This window comes from Lissotriton helveticus, chromosome 1_1, assembly GCF_964261635.1.
Source record: "Lissotriton helveticus chromosome 1_1, aLisHel1.1, whole genome shotgun sequence".
NCBI classification, from domain to species: domain Eukaryota; kingdom Metazoa; phylum Chordata; class Amphibia; order Caudata; family Salamandridae; genus Lissotriton; species Lissotriton helveticus.
This window is the reverse complement of record NC_136057.1, coordinates 372,440,942-372,459,122: the sequence shown is the minus strand read 5'-3', so window position 1 is coordinate 372,459,122 and position 18,181 is coordinate 372,440,942. Positions and strand designations below refer to the sequence as shown.

Below are 18,181 nucleotides of genomic sequence, written 5' to 3'. Positions count from 1 at the left end.
TCATTCCCTCGTCTCTCATGTTAGTGCTCGCTCTCTGAATGAGAAAGGAGTACAGCTTACATGCCCATAAAATCTCTGGCACAAAAAACCCTTTACTTGCCTCTGTGGCCAGACACCCTCTGAAGGCCACGAGAGGCTGAAAGTTACTGAGCGAAAACGGAAGAAAGACTAGTAATTCTACCAACTATAGGTCTTCGTGTTAAATAATCAACATACTTGTCCATAACATTACACTAAATGCAGAATGTCGCAGCATAGAGTCCAAATTCTTCAATTTGTATTACTAGGGAGCTTGGTGCCTCATTGCATCAAGCCACAAGGTGTCCTGGGCAGTGTTTACATTCCTCCATGACACCAGGATGCCCTTTGCCCTCTCTGATGGGTAGTGCAGAGCACCTCTGCACAGGTACTGAAGTAATGGTAGCTTCCATCCCCCTGGTAGTCCATGGCTTAATTGGCAACAACTATCTCGACAGTGTGACCAGGGCACATATTAATAATAAGACCAGGGCACTTGTGTACGAGCAAGAGGAAGTAATGCTACCCCCCGCCCCCGGCACTGAAGCCGTAGCTCCAGCTACACAAAAGGTCTCTGTGGTACTTTTAGAAATGGGGATCTCTAGTTGGCAGCAGCTGGCGCCGAGAACCAAATAGGGATCCTTCTTCCTAAGTCAGAGTAAGGGGGCTACACCCTTTGATATCCCCTGCTCAACCCTGTGGTAACATAGCACGAGCAGACAGGCCTATCTCAGAGGCAGTATGTGAAGTATTTATGACCATACACAATAACGCAGGGAAGACGCTACAAACGGACACCTCTAGCAGTTATAGAAAAATTGTTATCTTTATATAGACTGAACACAACAAGCATTTGCAATGCAATAGGTCTCGCATTTACGCGAGTTTAAGCTATTGGCATTATAAATGACAATGCCTTTTATTTGTTTTAAAAACCAAAACATAAATAAAAGGCAATGTCATTTACAATACCAATAGATTAAACCTGCGTTAATGCGAGACCTATTGCATTGCAAATGCTTGTTCTAAAATGTTGGCAAGTATGATACCAGCACCGACTGTTACCAAGAAGTCCTGGAAAATAGATTAAAAAAACTGACACAAGCACTTACCCACTGTTGCCTTCCCTTTCTTGATCGTTTAGAGATGCTTCCGACTGCATGTCTCTGACAGGAGAAGATTCCAAGGGAGATCGGCTGGGGTGGCAGGACTCTGCTTTCAGCTGAACAGAGTTGTTCTGATTCTGCAGGATGCTACTATACCTCGCCTTCTCCACGGATGGCTCAAAGTCCCTCCTTTTTGCAAGTGCTGGATCCAGTTCAGGGGGTGGCTAAGAGAGAAATTGAACAGGTCCTATGAAATTTGCAAAAAATGTTATCAAGTATAAATAGTGTCTCCATGATGAATATATGACTGCAGTACAAAGGCTTTTTTATAACGTTTGTAAAACGTTGTGTAATATGCTATAGCCTACAGCCCTTGGAATATTAATCTAGGTTATTTTTGTTTGAATCTTTTATTAAAGTTTTATGCAGTTTGTGTACAGTATTTTCAACAAAGGGAAGCGAGATTATGGTCTCATGTAAAGGTCAGTTAAAGCATGTAAGTGACATCACAACATTCGGAAATACAGCATGTAACAAGTACTGAGGGTAAACTACTCTAGGGTGTTTATGATAATATGCGACTGGACTTTCTTTGATCAGATATTGTACATTGGTCGCTTTGACCGCCCATGTCACACTGCTGAAAGCCCAGGCAAGAGATTGAAATTGCTGTAATGATGTTGGGGATCTCTGATCTGCCAACCAGTGAAACATAATGACTCAAGAACCTAGTGTTTATCTGTTTGCACAGATCCTGGAGGTGTGGGCTATAATCTGAGGGGTCGGCCGGAGTATGGTGGCCCTGGCCGCATGACACAAAGTTTCAAAACTGTTCTGCCCAGCACTGAAGCAGCAGGATTGGCCGCACTGGCAGAGAGACAATGTTAGTAACCACCAAACCCAGTTGAAACAGCACCTTACACCCCCGCCGCTGTACTATATACACCTGATTGGAGGTAGTGAGTGGGCAGCAAAAGACACCGATGCAGCCTGCAGCTAGGTCACATAGAAATTTCTGTGTAACAGCGTCCTATAGGCCATCTGATCTTCCCTGCTCGAATTTACAAGTCCAGATTTCTGCTCAAGTTGTGCAATGTGAGACCTAGCTTTGCAACTTGTGCTGAATGGGGGGACGTCGGTGTTTGTGACACCTGGGAGGCCTCACATTGATTTGTATGAATCAGCTGTGCCCTCTGACTTCTATTCATTGTATTGGCTTCTTCCTGAAAGTTTCACTGTTTTGTACCTCTGAACATACACTGGGTGGGCCAAGTAACTCACATTGGAACTGCTTGGTTAGAAATATTATCCCTCACCTACTGTTAACAGTGAGCTTACAATTTGATGCATCCAATACACGGTCCTGTTTTCTTTAGACAGTCTCAGTGTCACCTCTACTACTCCACAGGTGGTTGCTGAGCAGACATGGTTTGGATTAAGAGAGAAACTCATCAGGGGGGAACCAGCCACATTTTTCAAGGGTACACTGCCACCGTGCATGCCTAACCGGGAAAATGCTTCCAACAATGTGATATTAAAGTCAATTTAAGATATCCACTCTTTCCTGGAAAAGAAAATCGGTGAGGTTGGAGCGGCTGTCACAATTACGCACCATGATATGTGCTTTGCGGCTGACTGAGTCACAGAGACTGGGGGACGAACCTCTGAACTGAAGGAAGCGGATGTCGCACAACTAAACGGGCCGTAAAAGAGCTTGATGAGCGCAATGCAAAAGAGCAGACACATACAACAACCTTAACTTGTGGGGATTTTCAGAGAAGCCTGCAGTAGTGTAGCCTCAACAGTTTCTTGAGTCTTGGCTTTACACAATGTGACATCCTGTTTGTTATATGGTCATGATTTAGCACCGCCTTGGCTGTTTATCATCAGGTCCTGTATCAAGTGGCATATGACCAGGCGCGCAACACCCATTGGGCTCATCGGGCATCAGTAAAAGTGCACTTCGGAAGTGGAAGTGAAGGGTAGGGGTCAAGAGGATGTGGACATTCTCATATTTGTTAAGTCTGGCTTGGTTGTGTTCGTTTATTGGCATATCCAACAGACACCCAACAACACTATTTATGTTTGAGGATGCCATGCCCAACTATAGGAAATAACCCACATCAATTTTGATCATTATGTAGAAATGTAATGGTAAGATCGACTAAATTTAAAGGATGTGGTGTTAAGAACCATGAAAGCACACCAACAGAGGTATATGGATACTGACGGGCACACAAAATAATTTATGTGGGAAGTATGTTCTCGAGAGTGCTCTCTGTGGGGTTTTGATGTAGGGTCCAGAGGAGTGGAAATCCTGTTTTTGAGAAGAAAAAAACCTTTTCTGATAAAAGTGTACATGATTAGATGTTTATGGCAGTTGCATTTTATTCCTAGGATTTAGTCATTGGACCTTTTTTTCCAACGTACATGAACGCCCTAGACCTGTATAATGCGTGCTCAGTCACCTAACAGGTTGACTTTAACAACATACTGAGAGGTAACTTCGCTAGACAAAGCACCAACTAGATACAGGCTAACAGGAGCTCTCTTTTTATCCACTTTGCAGCTTCACTGGGTCTGGCTGATGAATGGCCCCTTAGTTTGTATATGAAAGTGAGTTTACTTTGTAGTCTGCAGTATAAGTGTACTCTTGTAGACATGATTATGTCTTCATGCTAACTCTCACAGGGTCTATTGGACTCCACTCCACTTAACCTCTGCATTGGCCATCTGCATGGAACAGGAGTGGCATAAAAACCCGGGGGCGCAAGAAGAGAGTTTGTTGAGTGGTACCAAGAGGAGGCGGCTTCTATTCAAACAATGACTTTTCATAAAGGCAGATGACACCAAAACAAAGGGTTCATATATAACTTCAGAAAATGTTCCTTAGTCGGTGTAACTTATGTTTTCACCTATAATAATGTATTCAGCATAAACTAGTCCAGGAGAGAGCCCGTATAGCTAAGTCGCAGGAATCAGATCCCAGTTATAGACTGGATGAGTAGAATCTCAAAAAGCTCATAGCATCTACATACGCTTATATGTTGTACATCACATAACGAATATGGGAATCTATTTGCCACAGACACCTGTGCTATCTAGATCACTCGACTTGATGATCTGGAGGTCTAGGGTTCAATTCCTTATTTACTTGGCACGTGTTGTCACTCAGAAGAAGAATAGTGGTCTTCTGTGTCCTTAAAGAATTATGGGCAACTACAATACCTCGAAATTTCCTTTTATTTAAAATGTCATTATTTTCAATAAGATGACTGATATTCTCTCTTTGGTCCCCCAGAAATTACTGGGAGTAAACACAGCACTCCAGATAACAGTGAACATATGAACATAGGTTTCTGGGTACGAATCACACATGGGGGTGGGGGGCACATCTTCTCATTCACCGGAGAATTATATAAAAAAATTAAGAACACATCTGACAGTGCAACATCATGTGTAAAATACATTTTATTTGCCTACTGCAGTTAATTAGCAGATTCACTTGAAAATTAGAGATTATCATCATGACGTTTACATGACATTAAATATGGCTGCCGTGCAGTTTAAACTACTTCAAGTACTGAAGTATTTCAAACATACCGACATGAATAGAATTACCGCACTGTTTGGATTTCAGGCAGCAGAAAGTACCGCCTTCTAATATCAACCCTTTCCAAAATGGTCGCAGCAATATGATAACGAGGTCCTAAAGTATTAATACAGCTTACTGATCTTCTGGAAGGAGAGAAAACAATGCTGTAGGTTCTCTTACAGGGCTGGATTAATAGTTTATAAGTATATTAGTTTAAATTAATTCTCTACATTCTTGAAGAAGCCTTATCATGGGATACTTAAATTAGAGGCACTTTCCACAGGGAATAACAAAAATCGAACAGTTAAAAGCAAAATAACATAAGGTGAATACAAAGAGTTTTCTGGGAGTGCAATTCCCAAAGTGGAACACTAAATTCATTAATTAAGAATCTAACAAGCTATATAGGAATATATTCTTCAGTCCCCTCTTTAGAATGTTTCACTCAGATGGTCAGAATACCTTAAATTATAACTAAATCAAACAGATGGAAAGTTGCTATAATTTTATGGCCTCTCATCTTAACCCTCCTGCATTTTGTCCCAGGCTCATTTTATTCATGTATGTCTGACTCAGGCCACTAAACAACTGACTTCGCACATGTATCTTATTATGTGATCTTCAAATACCCATAGCTTTTTATTAAAAAAGAAAGTTATTTAAAGATTGTTTTAACTCCACCTGTTACACTTTATAGGCATTCAAAAGTTATATAACCCGTTTACAGTTTCTATTGCACTAATTTGGCCAGTTTCTGATGTAGGCGTGATGAACCAACATTGCAAGGATTGTTCCCTCCGATCCCCATGGCTGCAAGGAGTGCACATGAAGAAAAGGAAGGATTTCCTTCTAAAACCCATATGGCTGCAATAGGGAATGTTTTCACAAGCGAGAAATGTTCCTTTATGGGAAGAGGACTAGTAGTATCATGTACCCATTTCCTTCCTATTATGATGGAGCAAGGATTCAAGAAAATGAAACTTGCTCGGAGCAATCCTTCATTAACTTTTACTAACCGTTAAAACTGTAAATGAAACTAATGTACACCAAACACCGACACATGGGGAAAAAGCTTGATGCATGCTTAATTAATGTGGAATAAAGTGCAACGTGACTAAAACCCGCTTTAATTTGGAAAAACACGTTGTGCATGGGCAAACCAGAATTACCTAGAGATGACGCGACTAACCCGCTTTGAGAGGAAAAAACTCTCATGCATGCACAAGAAGGACTAACATGTGGTCTTGAGGCACCGCATGCCCGGCATCTGCTTGCTTGAACTTAAGAGAAAGCTGCTGCTTTTAAGACTTTTGCTCAGAAAAATAATAATGACATGAGATAGAGTAAAAGCTGGTGGTGAACAGTGAGAATTATATCTTTAAGAAAATAACATCAGTTTATGATTCTTTTATTAATAGTGTGCATTTGGGCCTGTTATGCCCATGACAGAGGGAGGAAAATGGCGCTGGATGACAATGAGTTGCGCATGCTCAGTGGATTCATAATGTGACCCGATGACTGGAAAGCTGAATAGCTGCAAGACACCAAGGACAGAAGACGTGGGAAAGAGAAGACGTGTATCATTCGTCTATGGAGACTGTATTGAATGAGTTATTAAAATGGCAAAAATATATGTATGGGAAGAGAAGTTATGAATAAGCTAAAGGGGAAGGGTTTGCAAGACAATAGTACCTTAATAAAAATGAATAGTGTGATGAAAACTCCCATAGCCCTGTCAATCATATTCCGTATTTTACTAAAATGTGCAACTATCGAGGGTGGGACATGTAGAAATAAAAACTATAACCAGAGTGACTTTAGGTAAAGCAAAAGTGAGAGCAGAAGATCAAGTGAGGAGGCGAGAGCTGCTACTGATAAGTGAATTGAGGGTCGAGCCTGATTGAGCTGCTGCAGAGAGAAAGAAGAAGAGAGCAGACTGGGAAGATTCAGATCCGAATGACAACCTGATTAGATTCCAAGATTCCGGAAGAACATCAAAGAGGGAGAGAGTGTAAGAGAGGGAAGCGCCCTGGTGTGTTGGGTTTGTAGAGAAATCTAGTAAGTATTTGTTCTGTCCTGATCCTGTCAGATAGTCTTTGTCTCCGGATTCAAATTCAGGGGACCCCCACCAGTCCCTTGGACAGAGGGGTGGTTTTCAATAAATTCTATTAGGTAAATATTATTCTGTCTCAAATTTGCATATTCTTTTGCAAATGTATTTTGTTTTGTGCCTTCTGTCACTACCTCTATCCACTCTTATGCATTGATTTGCTGAATGAGTTTGTGTCATTGGATGTATTTGCTAAATGAGTTTCTCTCTCCCATATGAAGAATGATGGAGTTTGCACTGTGAATTTGTATTAATGAGCGTTCAAATTTACGTCTGAAATCTTAGATAAAACATATGAATCTTACCCAGAGGCTGTGGTTATTTCACTGAGATCTATGAATTAGTTAGATAACTGTTATTATCACCATCAACTAACTCAACTAATGATCCATCGACCAGAGAAAAGAATGTTGATTTGTGAAAGATTAGTTAGGCATTAAATATTGTTCCAAATTGTTTGAGATTACAGAAGGTTAAATAATCAGAACTTAAGTGAATTATAAAACTTGACCCCCAGCTGTTTTGCCAGGGAATGTGTTAGAACATTTGGGTTAATGTGTATGGGCCCCATTATATATGTGTTTGTGGAGTATTCATCCCTGGCCTTCCACTGGATCAGTTACATGCAGCTAAAAGTGGCCTCAGTGCACTTCGGGACATACCAGTATAGATGCTGAAGAATGCATCATTGTTAGCTTAAAACATTTACTAATGTGGCTGCATGCCAGGGACCATCATCATTTTTAAATTGAAACTTGAAATGTTGCCCCTAAAATCATATACTCACTTCTGTATTGTCTTGGCCCTTAAGGTATGAGATTGTAGGAGCTATAACAGGCAGTAGAGGAGCGATTAGATGTCACTCAAAAGCAGCCTTTACCTGTCTTTTGTAGGCCTATTGTAGACAATACCAATATTAACATTGGGGTTTGGCCAAGCCCAATGGATTTGTTGTCAATCTCAATTTGATAACTTCTAATTCTAAGTTTTTCCTTCCACTTTGAGCGTTTGCTCCTCACCTCGTGTAAAACCTCTTTACAATTCTTTTGACTGGATGACCTGTATCCTTCCCCTCCTCACATTCAGGGAATTCTTTTTTGTTACAGCACTCCATGGAGTGCAAGTGTTTTCCTGCTCTTTCGCTCTCTATGTGTGCTGCTCCCTCCCCCTTGAGTACCTGCCCTCTCTCTGTGTTCCATGTTGCTCCCTTCTCCAAACCTCTCCGAGCTCCTCTATTGCTTTCCTAAAGCTGTCCCTGTCTTTTTTGGTTTACTTTTTTTTTTTTTATTCCCCACCTCAAATTCCTCCATGGTTTACTGCTCCCCCACCCACTCCTTCATTGACCTCTGCCCCTCCAGTCACCCTTTTTTAATTATTATTTTTTAGAGGGCCTGTCAACTACAGTTTGCTGCTGGGTTGCTCCTTTTACACAATGCATTTTTGCAAAGGCTTGTTTTATTTTTATTCATCATTCCAAGATAAGTGCCTACCATAATGGAATGGTAAATATAAAAAATAAACAAAATGGAGGATTTCTCATGTCGTATGTATGCGTATGAGTTGTGATGCGCGCATGTACATGTGTCATTATAGCTGTGAGGGTAAAATACGCTTTTAGCTTTTGTTTCCAATGCTGCACTAAATATGCAAAATGTATTGGCAAAGACAATAGGTCTACATGGACAACCAAAAGGCGATACAATTGTCTTTGCCAATGCTTGCTTTTTTTGTAGAAAGCCTTTGAAGATCAGCAAAATGTGTTATGTAGCAAGTTTGAAATATGGCCAGCAGAGTGCGCTGTCGACCCTCCAGTCGCCGATGGTATGCATGCTCAGTAGTGCTGAGGATCCAGAGGACGCTGAAAACACAAGTATCCCCGGGATACGGTCAGTGTGAAGTCCTCGTGACCTGGGTGCAAGCAAAGGGTAACATTATTTCCAAGCGAGAACACTTGTAAAAGATCAGAGGGGCTCGCTGACTTTCCAGATGTTTATATAGCCGCTGACACTAAGGAAATTTGCAAAGTGTACGAGGTTTCTCCGTACAGCAGTCAACATACCAGGCGAGGGAGCTTGTTCACGGAGCGCAGGTAATCTTTGTCCAGGATGCAGTTCCCAAGCACATTTCCGTAGCACCTGCAGAAGGGAAACAAATAACAAAATAAAGCAAGGTAACTGACAGTCTGGAAATAATGTGGTGCCAGACCATTTTAGATTGGGTACTAGTATGCAATCATAACCAAGGTTTCCTTGTCGCTAACTTTTTAGAAGAGATTTCCCTCTGCACTCATACAATCACAAACAAGGTTTATTAACAAATCGGGTATTATCAAGCGCCATCAGGAGGTAAGTCCTAGTGAGCCATAAAGCAATAAGGGGAGTACTGTATTTGCAGCAGTCATATTGCTCGCCCCAGACTTCCTACATAAACATTTTAAAGCGTTAGATACTCCAGAACATCTAGCATCTACTTTTCAGAGGTGTACATTGCCTTTTAATGTATTGCCAATGAAACCCCAAGGTACAGTTAGAAACTTGTGTTATCGGAAAGTATTCAAAGGACCAGTTAAACCAGCTTTCGGGCCGCCGAAGGACATAATTTTAGTGTTTGAAAAGTTGATTATTAATCCATTGATGTCATTATGCTGCTTTTGGAGTCAGATTTGTGCCACTGATCAGACAACCAAATTGTCAGCATCAGCTAATTGCCTAACCTTGGGGACAAAACATCCAAGGAGATCAGAAGTCTGCTCTCTATAGTGCAAGGAAGAGGGGAGACAAAACAACCCTTTCTAATTTTCAAACTTGTATAAGAATTTTGAGAACAATATAAACAACAACAGAGGAAAAAGAAGACAGTTTGCAAGTGTGTAAATATTATGGGTGCAAGTCCAAAGCCGTTTGATGATTTAATCTGCACCCACGCTCCTTGAAGTAATTGAATTCCAAAGTACAGTAGTGTTACAATACACCAAGAGTACAATTTACACCATTTCTGTCCACTTTATCGAACACTTTCGATTAATCAATGACACAAACAGTTTGTGTAACCTTTTTCTTTTTCTTCCAGTGCTCTATTTATCAATGTGGACAATACGTGTTCAGATTTGAACAGTTCGCTATAAAGCAAGCCTGAGAAAATGTAATAACTGAGAAAAGATTTTCCTGCAAAATCTTGGCAAAAAATGTTTCCACCTGAATCAAGAAAAGCCATTAAACAGTTGCTGCTCAGGTCTGATCTTGCACCTCATTTATACATTGGTTATAAAACAGATCCTTTCCATGGTGTTGAGCACTCCATTCAGTACGATTCATTATAAACATGCCCATTGAAATCCCATGGGCACCTGGAGAGCGAGAGGCTAGACAAGCAACAGTGTGTGCAAAAACCTTTGTGTGAGAGAATGATTCATTATTGCCCAAATATTATTAGTGAAGTGGTGAATAAGGTGCACTGCATACAGTTCTTTTTAATGAAAGCTTCCCATTTATTATATGGGATATGATAGTCCCAGCAATATTCACAGTAAGCTATTTCAAAGCCAACGAGACTCCAATATTCCCATGAGTCTCTTGAATTAGCAGATTCAGATAATCCGTTTAAAAATTGCCTCATTCTTGGCTTGAATAATTTCAGGTACTTATTTTATATTGGGGTTTTAATTGTCGAAGCTCCAAACTGGGGTATTTGAATATGGGTAATTTCAATATGGACCTCATGCATGTTCTATACATCCATTTTTCTTTTGAAATGAGGGAATCATATAGAATATGCTATTGATTAAATTGTGCATTTCTTTTATTCCTTTTACAATTAAATGATATGGAGTTAAATAGCTTGAACCAAAAAAAATCCCAAGCCCAGGAGAAAATATGAAACGTTGTTCCACAATTATTGAGGAATGCCTTTAGGTAAATAATGAAATACGGTGCCCGGAAATGATTTAATTTACCTGACAGACCAAGGTTCTAAATAAATGTTTTGCATGAAATACTGTTGCCAATTCGGGCTTGTAAATGTTAGCTTTATCATACAGCATATGTAACCATTTTAAGCGGTATGTTGAGGAAGATGGCACCTTTCAGACCTAATTATTATTTTAAGCTAATGAAACTGGGAAAACTTACTCAAGGACAGTATTAGAGCTCACTGAATGAAGAGAATAATCTGTTCATCAGTGTTTAAAATAAAATTAAATGATCAAAATCGAAATGAAAAAATATAAATCATTTTTCAAAAAGTCTTCAGTATTTGTCTATTAAACTGGACTTCAGGGATGTTGTAATAAAAATCCGCTGAGTCTACATACAATGGTTCACTTGTTTTGTATAGCACTTTTCCATTAAAGTCTCCAATAATTATTAGAAAGGTTTTTTTTACAATACTTTCTTAAAGATCTTCAACATCACTGAAAACAGAGTTTAAGGCCGCTCTACTATTAACTGAAATAAACAATTAGTAACAGACATTTTGTTGTGCAGTCTTAAAAATACTGCAATTAAACAGTTCAGTTCAAAGAAAGGGTTTGCCAGTGTATTCTTATGTTCGCTCTAACTAAAATTAACAGACTGCTACACTGCTTCCCCAATAAACTTTTTCAAGCCATGTATAAGTGCAATTGTTAAATTTGAAATGTGTCATTTTCCAAGATCCTTGAAAACAGACGATATGAGGAAGAGGTGTGGCGCCGCGGCTAGGGATCACAGTTCGATCCCCGGCACCGGCGGCAGATTAGCCCAGCACCATGTGACTCTGGGCAATAGCTTGCTTAATCTTCCCAACGGACCTCAGCGCCTAGAGACCCTTATGGGTGATTGTGCGCTTTACAAATGTGGATTTATGATAGGAATTAAGAAATTGCATTAGACCAGAACCCCCATCAACCTTTGTTGTATTTTAATATCAGCTAGAATTCCAAGAGCAAATCAAAATAAATTGTATAATTAGAGTAAGTATATAGATGTGCGAGCCAGTTAGGAATCCTGCAGTTAAATTGTGAAGCACTCTGACCCAAAATTGTGAAGCGCTCTTATACCCGTACGGGACATGTTCGCGCTATACAAAACTTTATAAATAAAAAATAAATATAAATAAATTGAAAATTAAAAGACAATATATGCCACAGTCTCCATTTGTCCAGATGTTATCTTCATGAGATACTTCAGATCCATGATATTCAACCAACTACTTTAAAGATCTATCTCAATGAAATGCAATGTTTATTACAGATATGACAGTCAGGACCTTTACGTTTTTGTTCTCATGGTATCCAGTGGAATAGTTAGAGCAGAACAATTAGGAGTGTAATTGAGACCCTCTTCGGATATCTTAATATATTTGAATATTTACTTTTAGGCACTGGTTCCAGTATGACATCTCAAGTCCCCAAGTTCCCATTTTGCCCCCAGAGATCCAACTTGTTGGCATGCCTAATGTTTCGTCCACAATTAACTGTATTTTTTTTAGGTTCTGCGATTTAACTATATGAACTCTACAAAAGATTCTGGAATTTCAGTACATTATGACGACATAACATGTCACCAGGGCCTGTGGAACAGTGAAGAATATATATGTCAGTTTGGGAAGATTCAATCACAGCTTGAGATACCTGAAGAAGAAACATTTGATGATCAGCGTTTAATTTAGATCTAGTATGATTATACGGCGTGGGATCATTTTCACAATAATCTACTGCTTGTTCCATTTTCCCAAAAATATTTTTCCCCATTCCAGGGAATGCTGAAACACAGCCAGCTGTAGTACAGTGTATCACTTCAGTAGATTTTGACAGCGAATTACTCAAGTCTAGTGAAAGAACAGCAGGGTAGAGTTTTTTTTGTACAGGCTTCAGAAACAACTTTGCAATGATAATCTCTTCAGCTACTCTTTGCAATTAATGATCATGCTTAAAATCAAATAACAAAGATGCACTGACTTGATGTTTAACCTTATTTTTTTTTATTTAATTTATTTTTTATTTTACAAGTTTTATATAGCACTGACTAGACCCAGGGTTATCAGAGCGCTTTACAGGAACAATGTAGCGGAACGGACATAAAACATTTATAGAGTGCAATAACAAACAGCACAATTAGAACAACAACAAAATTAAAATCCAGGGGCTATTAACAGAGGGACAATGCATGAGCTTCTTCGATCAGTGAATACATAGGTTAAAGGTGGGAGAGTAGGGGAAAAAAAGGGAAGAGGCAGGAGTTTAGGAGGCGGGAGAGGGTGGATTGGGATGGTAGGGATATGCTCCAGTAAGGAAGGTAGGGGGGGGGGAACAGGTAAGTATCACTTTGTTGGACCCGGTCCTTTGGGCAGGTTCACCCCGTGACTTTTTGCTTTTTCCTAGCCTGTTTTTGGAACCTGGATTGGTGATTGTAGGCCTCTGCGCACTTTTTCACTGTGGTACAGTGTAAAGTGCGTGTGCTTTCTGTGTATGGATGGTGAGTGACCTGCCCTCCCATAGGAATGAATGGGGAATATGTATGCCCAAGGTAGATTCCTGATGCATGGGGAGTGCAGGGGCGAGTTTGATATGTATGAACTCGTGAGAATGAATGCTGCAGAATGGTGTATGCGGCATGGCTGTGTGTAGTCTAGAAGCGCCACTTTTAGAAGTTGGCATAATTGTGTAGTGAGTCTGCTAGCACGTGATTGGCTGATGGGCCTGGCCCAGGCATGCCTGGGCCTGTTGGTAGATGGACTGTCTGGAGGAGGGGGTCTGAGTCAAGCCGTAGATGAAAGGCCCCCCATCTGCTGTTAGGGGGGAGTGGAAAGAGCTCTGGTGGTGCCAGGCTGTGTCTGTCGGCCCACCCTGGATGACTCTCCCTCCCGATGGCCCCCTGTCACCTCTGACCTGAGGCTGACAGGCGAGGGAAACCAGATACTCCCAGAGCTTAGGGCTCGCCTACACAAAGACTTCTAAAGACTTCAAAGCTTTTTCTGTGGATAAGAAGGGGCTCTGCCCCTTCCAAAAGCTTCTTGTTATCTGGACTTGAATCGACCAGGGGTGGGTGCTGCCCAGCTCCTGGATGCCTGGACTCCTGGGGGACCCCTCTGCCCTGCCTGGGCTGAGGGGGGGACTTGGCTTTACCCCTGGGAAGCTCTGGGACCCTTGGCAGCATGGAGGAGCTGCATTTTCATAGGGAGAGCGCTGGAACTGTATTCCTAGTGCCTGGAGGCGCTGAGCTTCCCCCTAGCACGTAGGAGAGCTTTATCCTTGGCCATAGCGCTTAGGAGCGCTTTATTGTGTCCTAGCGCTGGGGGGCGCTTGGTGGGCTTTGGCCGGTGCCCCCCGCCATTTGCCTCCCAGTCACCGCCGCCGCCCGGGCTTGGAAGCGCCTGCAGAACCGAAGGCGCCGCGCTCTCATTGGCTGAGAGAGCCGAGCCCCCTCACCAACGCCGCGACGGGATAGGCCCGTGCGGCGCAGCGTCATGGCCCCTGTCGGGCCGTGATTGGAGGAGGAGAGGAGACTCGTCATCGGGGCCGCGACGGGATTGGCTGGTCGAGGCGGCCCTGGGAGGAAAGGAGAAGGCACGGAAGATGGCGGCCGTTCGCGGGGCTCCTCTCGGCTGAGGGAGCCCCGAGGAGAAGAGGCGGCCGGTTGGCAGGGCTCTCGTGTGCCGAGGGAGCCCTGCGGAGAGGGAGACCGGACTTGCTAGGAGGCGGCGAGAGTGAGCCGCCGCCCCGCAGAGAAGCCGCCGCCCGGAGGAGCCCGCCCAAGAAAGCCCGGTGAGTCGGAAGGGCTGGGGGAGGGCTCCGTGCAGCTGCTGTTGGTGCCGGAGAGCGGCACCTGGGCGGGAGTGGAGGTAGGGCGGCCCCAGCTGACAGTGGGCCGCCCCCAGGTTTCAACGGAGCCTGAGGCTCCAAAGCCCCTATTTATTTTGAGCGCCCCGGGAGGCGCAGGGGGCATGTCGTAATCCTGAGTCCCCCGAGTGGGACTCCAACGGGGTGGGTGACGCCCCTACGAGCCCTGAGAGGCTCCAACGCAGGCCCTATTCGTTTACGGAGTCTAGAGGGCTCCTGGGACACCTCGGGGCATATTGTCGATGCCCGTCCCCTCCGGAGCTTGTGTAGTTCTGGTGCCATTGAAAGCACCCTGATTGTTTTCAAGAGCCTGTGTGGCTCCAACGTTGGGCACGAGTAATGCCAGAGCCTGTGTGGCTCCAACGTGGACATAGGTGTGTGTAGAGCCTGTGTGGCTCCCGCGTGGCGCAGTCTGCGCCTGAGGGCCAGTGAGGGCCCTGGCGCAGTTTTGATGATTCTCCAGCGGCCCAGCAATTAGTGGGCAGCTGCACCGTTTAGGCGCAAGATGGAGAGTGAGTCCCTGAGAGGGATAGAGTTGGCACAGAGGTGCCCGGCCTGCCCAGCTGCGCAGCACTTAGTGCCAGCTGCAACGTTTAGGCCCTTGAGTGTTCCCAGGGGCCCAGCAAGTAGTGGGCCCCTGCATCGTTTAGGCCCCTGACATTGAGACTCAGGGCGTTCTAGCCCCAACAAGGCCAGTTGGCCTAGGGACTGCCACAGGTGGTGGCTTATGTAGGTTTTGAGCAATTGTATGGTTATTGCACCTCTGAATGCATTTCCTTGCATCATGTCTTATTCCTGCACCTCTGAATGTTTTTAGACATCATGTGACTATTGCGCTACTGTATTATTCTGGTACCTCTGAATGTAATTTTATTGCATCATGTGCTTTATTCTTAACACCGCTGAATGTGTAGGTTTATACATTATGTGTTTCTCTTTACTACTCCTCTGAATGTATATCTAGGCATCATGGGTACTGTGTTCTCTCTTAGACCCCTAAATGCTGTGTGATACTTAGGTGGTTTGCCTTTACTACTCCTCTGGATGTGGTTCATACATCATGGGTAATGTGTTCATTCTTAGACCCCTAAATGCTGTGTGATACTTAGGTGGTTGTTCTTTTTAGTACAGGTGGTCCTAGTGAGGTCCTGGTCCCCTGCGTGACAGTCTCCCAAGGAGTTTAGGGTTGCGTAGGTGGTACTTACCTGTTCCCAGTAGTTACGGGAGGTGATCTATAACTGTTACTTTGTGTTACAGTGAAGTTTATATACTTTTATTCTAATTTCTGACAAGTATTTCTATATCTGCAAAGTGTTGATTCAGACAGTGGCCCATGTGGCCCTGTCTTGTAAATAATCCCTTGTGAATATTGCCGTGCCAGTTGGCACAATGTACATGTGTGATTTCTATCTGATATGTTTTGACAATACAAAAGTTATTTTAATATAACCTTGTGTGGAGTCTCTTTTGTGGTGTACCTAGTATGTTGTTGCTGTTGTGCGCTGACGCAAATGCTTTACACATCGCCTCCGAGTTTAGCCTAGACTGCTTGCGCCATGCTACCTAGAGGGTGAGCAGGGGTTATCTTGGCGTGTGACTTCCTTGCCCTGACTGGAATGGTGGTTTCTGCCTGGCTTTGGCATAAGCCTTAGCCTACCAGATATAACCGGTTTCCAACATTGGTGGCAGCGGTGGGATTTGGACGTGTGTTTGCGCAGTGCCATAGCAACAACTGGCTACATTACAAAACTCTGCATTTTTCAGATAGTCACATGTTTGGGATTATTGTTTTTGATTTTGTTTTTCCTCAAGAGTGTCATTTTCAGATGGTGTTCCTGCACTTTATGTTTAGTGGCAGATGAGAGAAAATGACAGGGCGGGACGCCAGTAGAGAGGGGAGGTTCCCATAGATTAGGAATCCCTTGCTGGGTCCAGTGTCCAATTCCTGTTCCTGTCCCTGTGTGGGTAGATGGAAGAGAGGGAGGGTGGAGGAGAAATTGCTTGCTCAGGAGGGTGGTTATTCCCTGAGTGTAGTGTGTGTGTCTGGATTCCCCAGTATGGTAGGATCCAGTGGTGGCAGCTTAAATGTGTCCAGTGCGTGAATTCCCATTCCCAGTTCCCAGAGTATGGTGCCTGGTGCTCAGTAAGAGAGTGACAGGTTGAGAGTCAGAGGCAGTGAGGAACAGTCTCACCAGTCTGGAGGGGGAGTGTGTGGATGAGTGGTGTCTTGAACTGGAGGAGTTGGTGTGAGTTTTTTTTTAAGGAGCTTGCACGTGAGGTGTACCTCTGGTGGTGTGCAGGAGATCCTGCAGAGGCATTGGACAAGAAGGTGGATGTCTGGCGGTGTGCTGGATGTCGTGCAGAGACATTAGAAAGTGATTCTAACAGTAGTGGCTTGTGTATCTGATGATCCTGTGTAGGTGAAGAGGTTCATGTGTAGCCCGGCTAAGTCCCATTAGGATGGTAGGGGTGTAGGGGCTCACGTCCTGTCTCAGTGGAGGCGGAGTGAGTGTGGGACGGTGTGTCCCACGTTGGCCCGAAACCCTGTCTCAGGGCCTGGAGGGTTCCCTAAGGGAGCGCCAGGTCAGGGGCCTAGGCTGTACTTACAAGTCATTTGAAGAGGATCTTCCTGTGTCTAGAGGACGGGGAGTTTCTGTACCCAGAACTCCGGCGGTCCTAGTGTTGGGCTGTACCGCTCCTAAGTGGAGGGTGCAGAAGTCCTGGCTCGCTGAGCATTTGACCGTCTAGAGTGCTTGACCATTTTTTTTGGGGGCCTCTGGAGGTCGTTCCCCGAGGAGGGGGGAGGCCAGGTTCAGGTTCAGCCTGACCTGGAGGGAAGGGCATCGGTAATCAGTGTCCTGACCGGTTGTTGGCTTCCAGGGGTACCGCTCCCAGGTGGGAGGGTGCAGAACTCTGGAGGGGGGGTGCAGAGGGACGGTGTCCTTACTTCTGACCCCGGTGGGAGGAGAGTGTGTCGCTGCTACGCCGCTGGCGTGTGCTCTGTCTAGCCTGAGACATACTGTGCCTGTGATAGTGGAACTGGAAGGGGGTGCAGAAGGACGGTGTACTTCTGACCCCGGTGCAACTTAAGGGTGTAAATCCTAGGTTGGGAGATTAGGAAACTTCTAGGTCAAGAGGAGTCTCTACTAAGGTGGATCAACTGAAGAGACTGAGGAGGCGGCCCTTGCTGTGTGTTCTGGGGCTCACCTGCAGTTTGTTGTTTCCACTAAGGTAGAGGAAAGGGGGCTTTGCTGTGTGCTGTGTCCCCCCACCTGCTTGAAGAGGGACTGTGCTGTGTGCTTTGTACCTCAGAAGTGGAATCGTTTCCAGGTGGTAGACCAGTGACGGAGTGAGGTCCTGATCTGGTAGGAGAGTTGTGTTCTGGTGAGTGCTTCGCTGTGAGGGTTATTCCTTCACCCTGACTGGAAGCAAGGGTCCCTACTTGGTCTAAGGTACTTACCTCTGCCAACTGGAGACCCTCAGTTCTAACATTGATGGAGTAGAGGTAGGGTGGGGCATGCTTGCCCGTGACCTCT

The 18,181-nt window shown here is 43.9% G+C and overlaps 1 protein-coding gene across 3 annotated transcripts in view; it reads right to left on the bottom strand.

Moving 5' to 3' along the window:
• RAD52 (RAD52 DNA repair protein) overlaps positions 1–18,181 on the bottom strand; it is a 316,281-nt gene that overhangs the window by 141,792 nt on the left and 156,308 nt on the right. For all 3 annotated transcript variants that reach the window (XR_013606865.1, XR_013606866.1, XM_078673695.1), the window contains exons 7-8: positions 8,889–8,964; positions 1,131–1,348 (exon numbers count right to left, since the gene is read on the bottom strand). Coding sequence is in view for 1 of the 3 variants with exons in the window: in XM_078673695.1 (XP_078529821.1) it covers positions 1,131–1,348; positions 8,889–8,964 (294 nt within the window). In the remaining 2 variants the exon portion in view is untranslated. The remainder of the gene's footprint in view (positions 1–1,130; positions 1,349–8,888; positions 8,965–18,181) is intronic.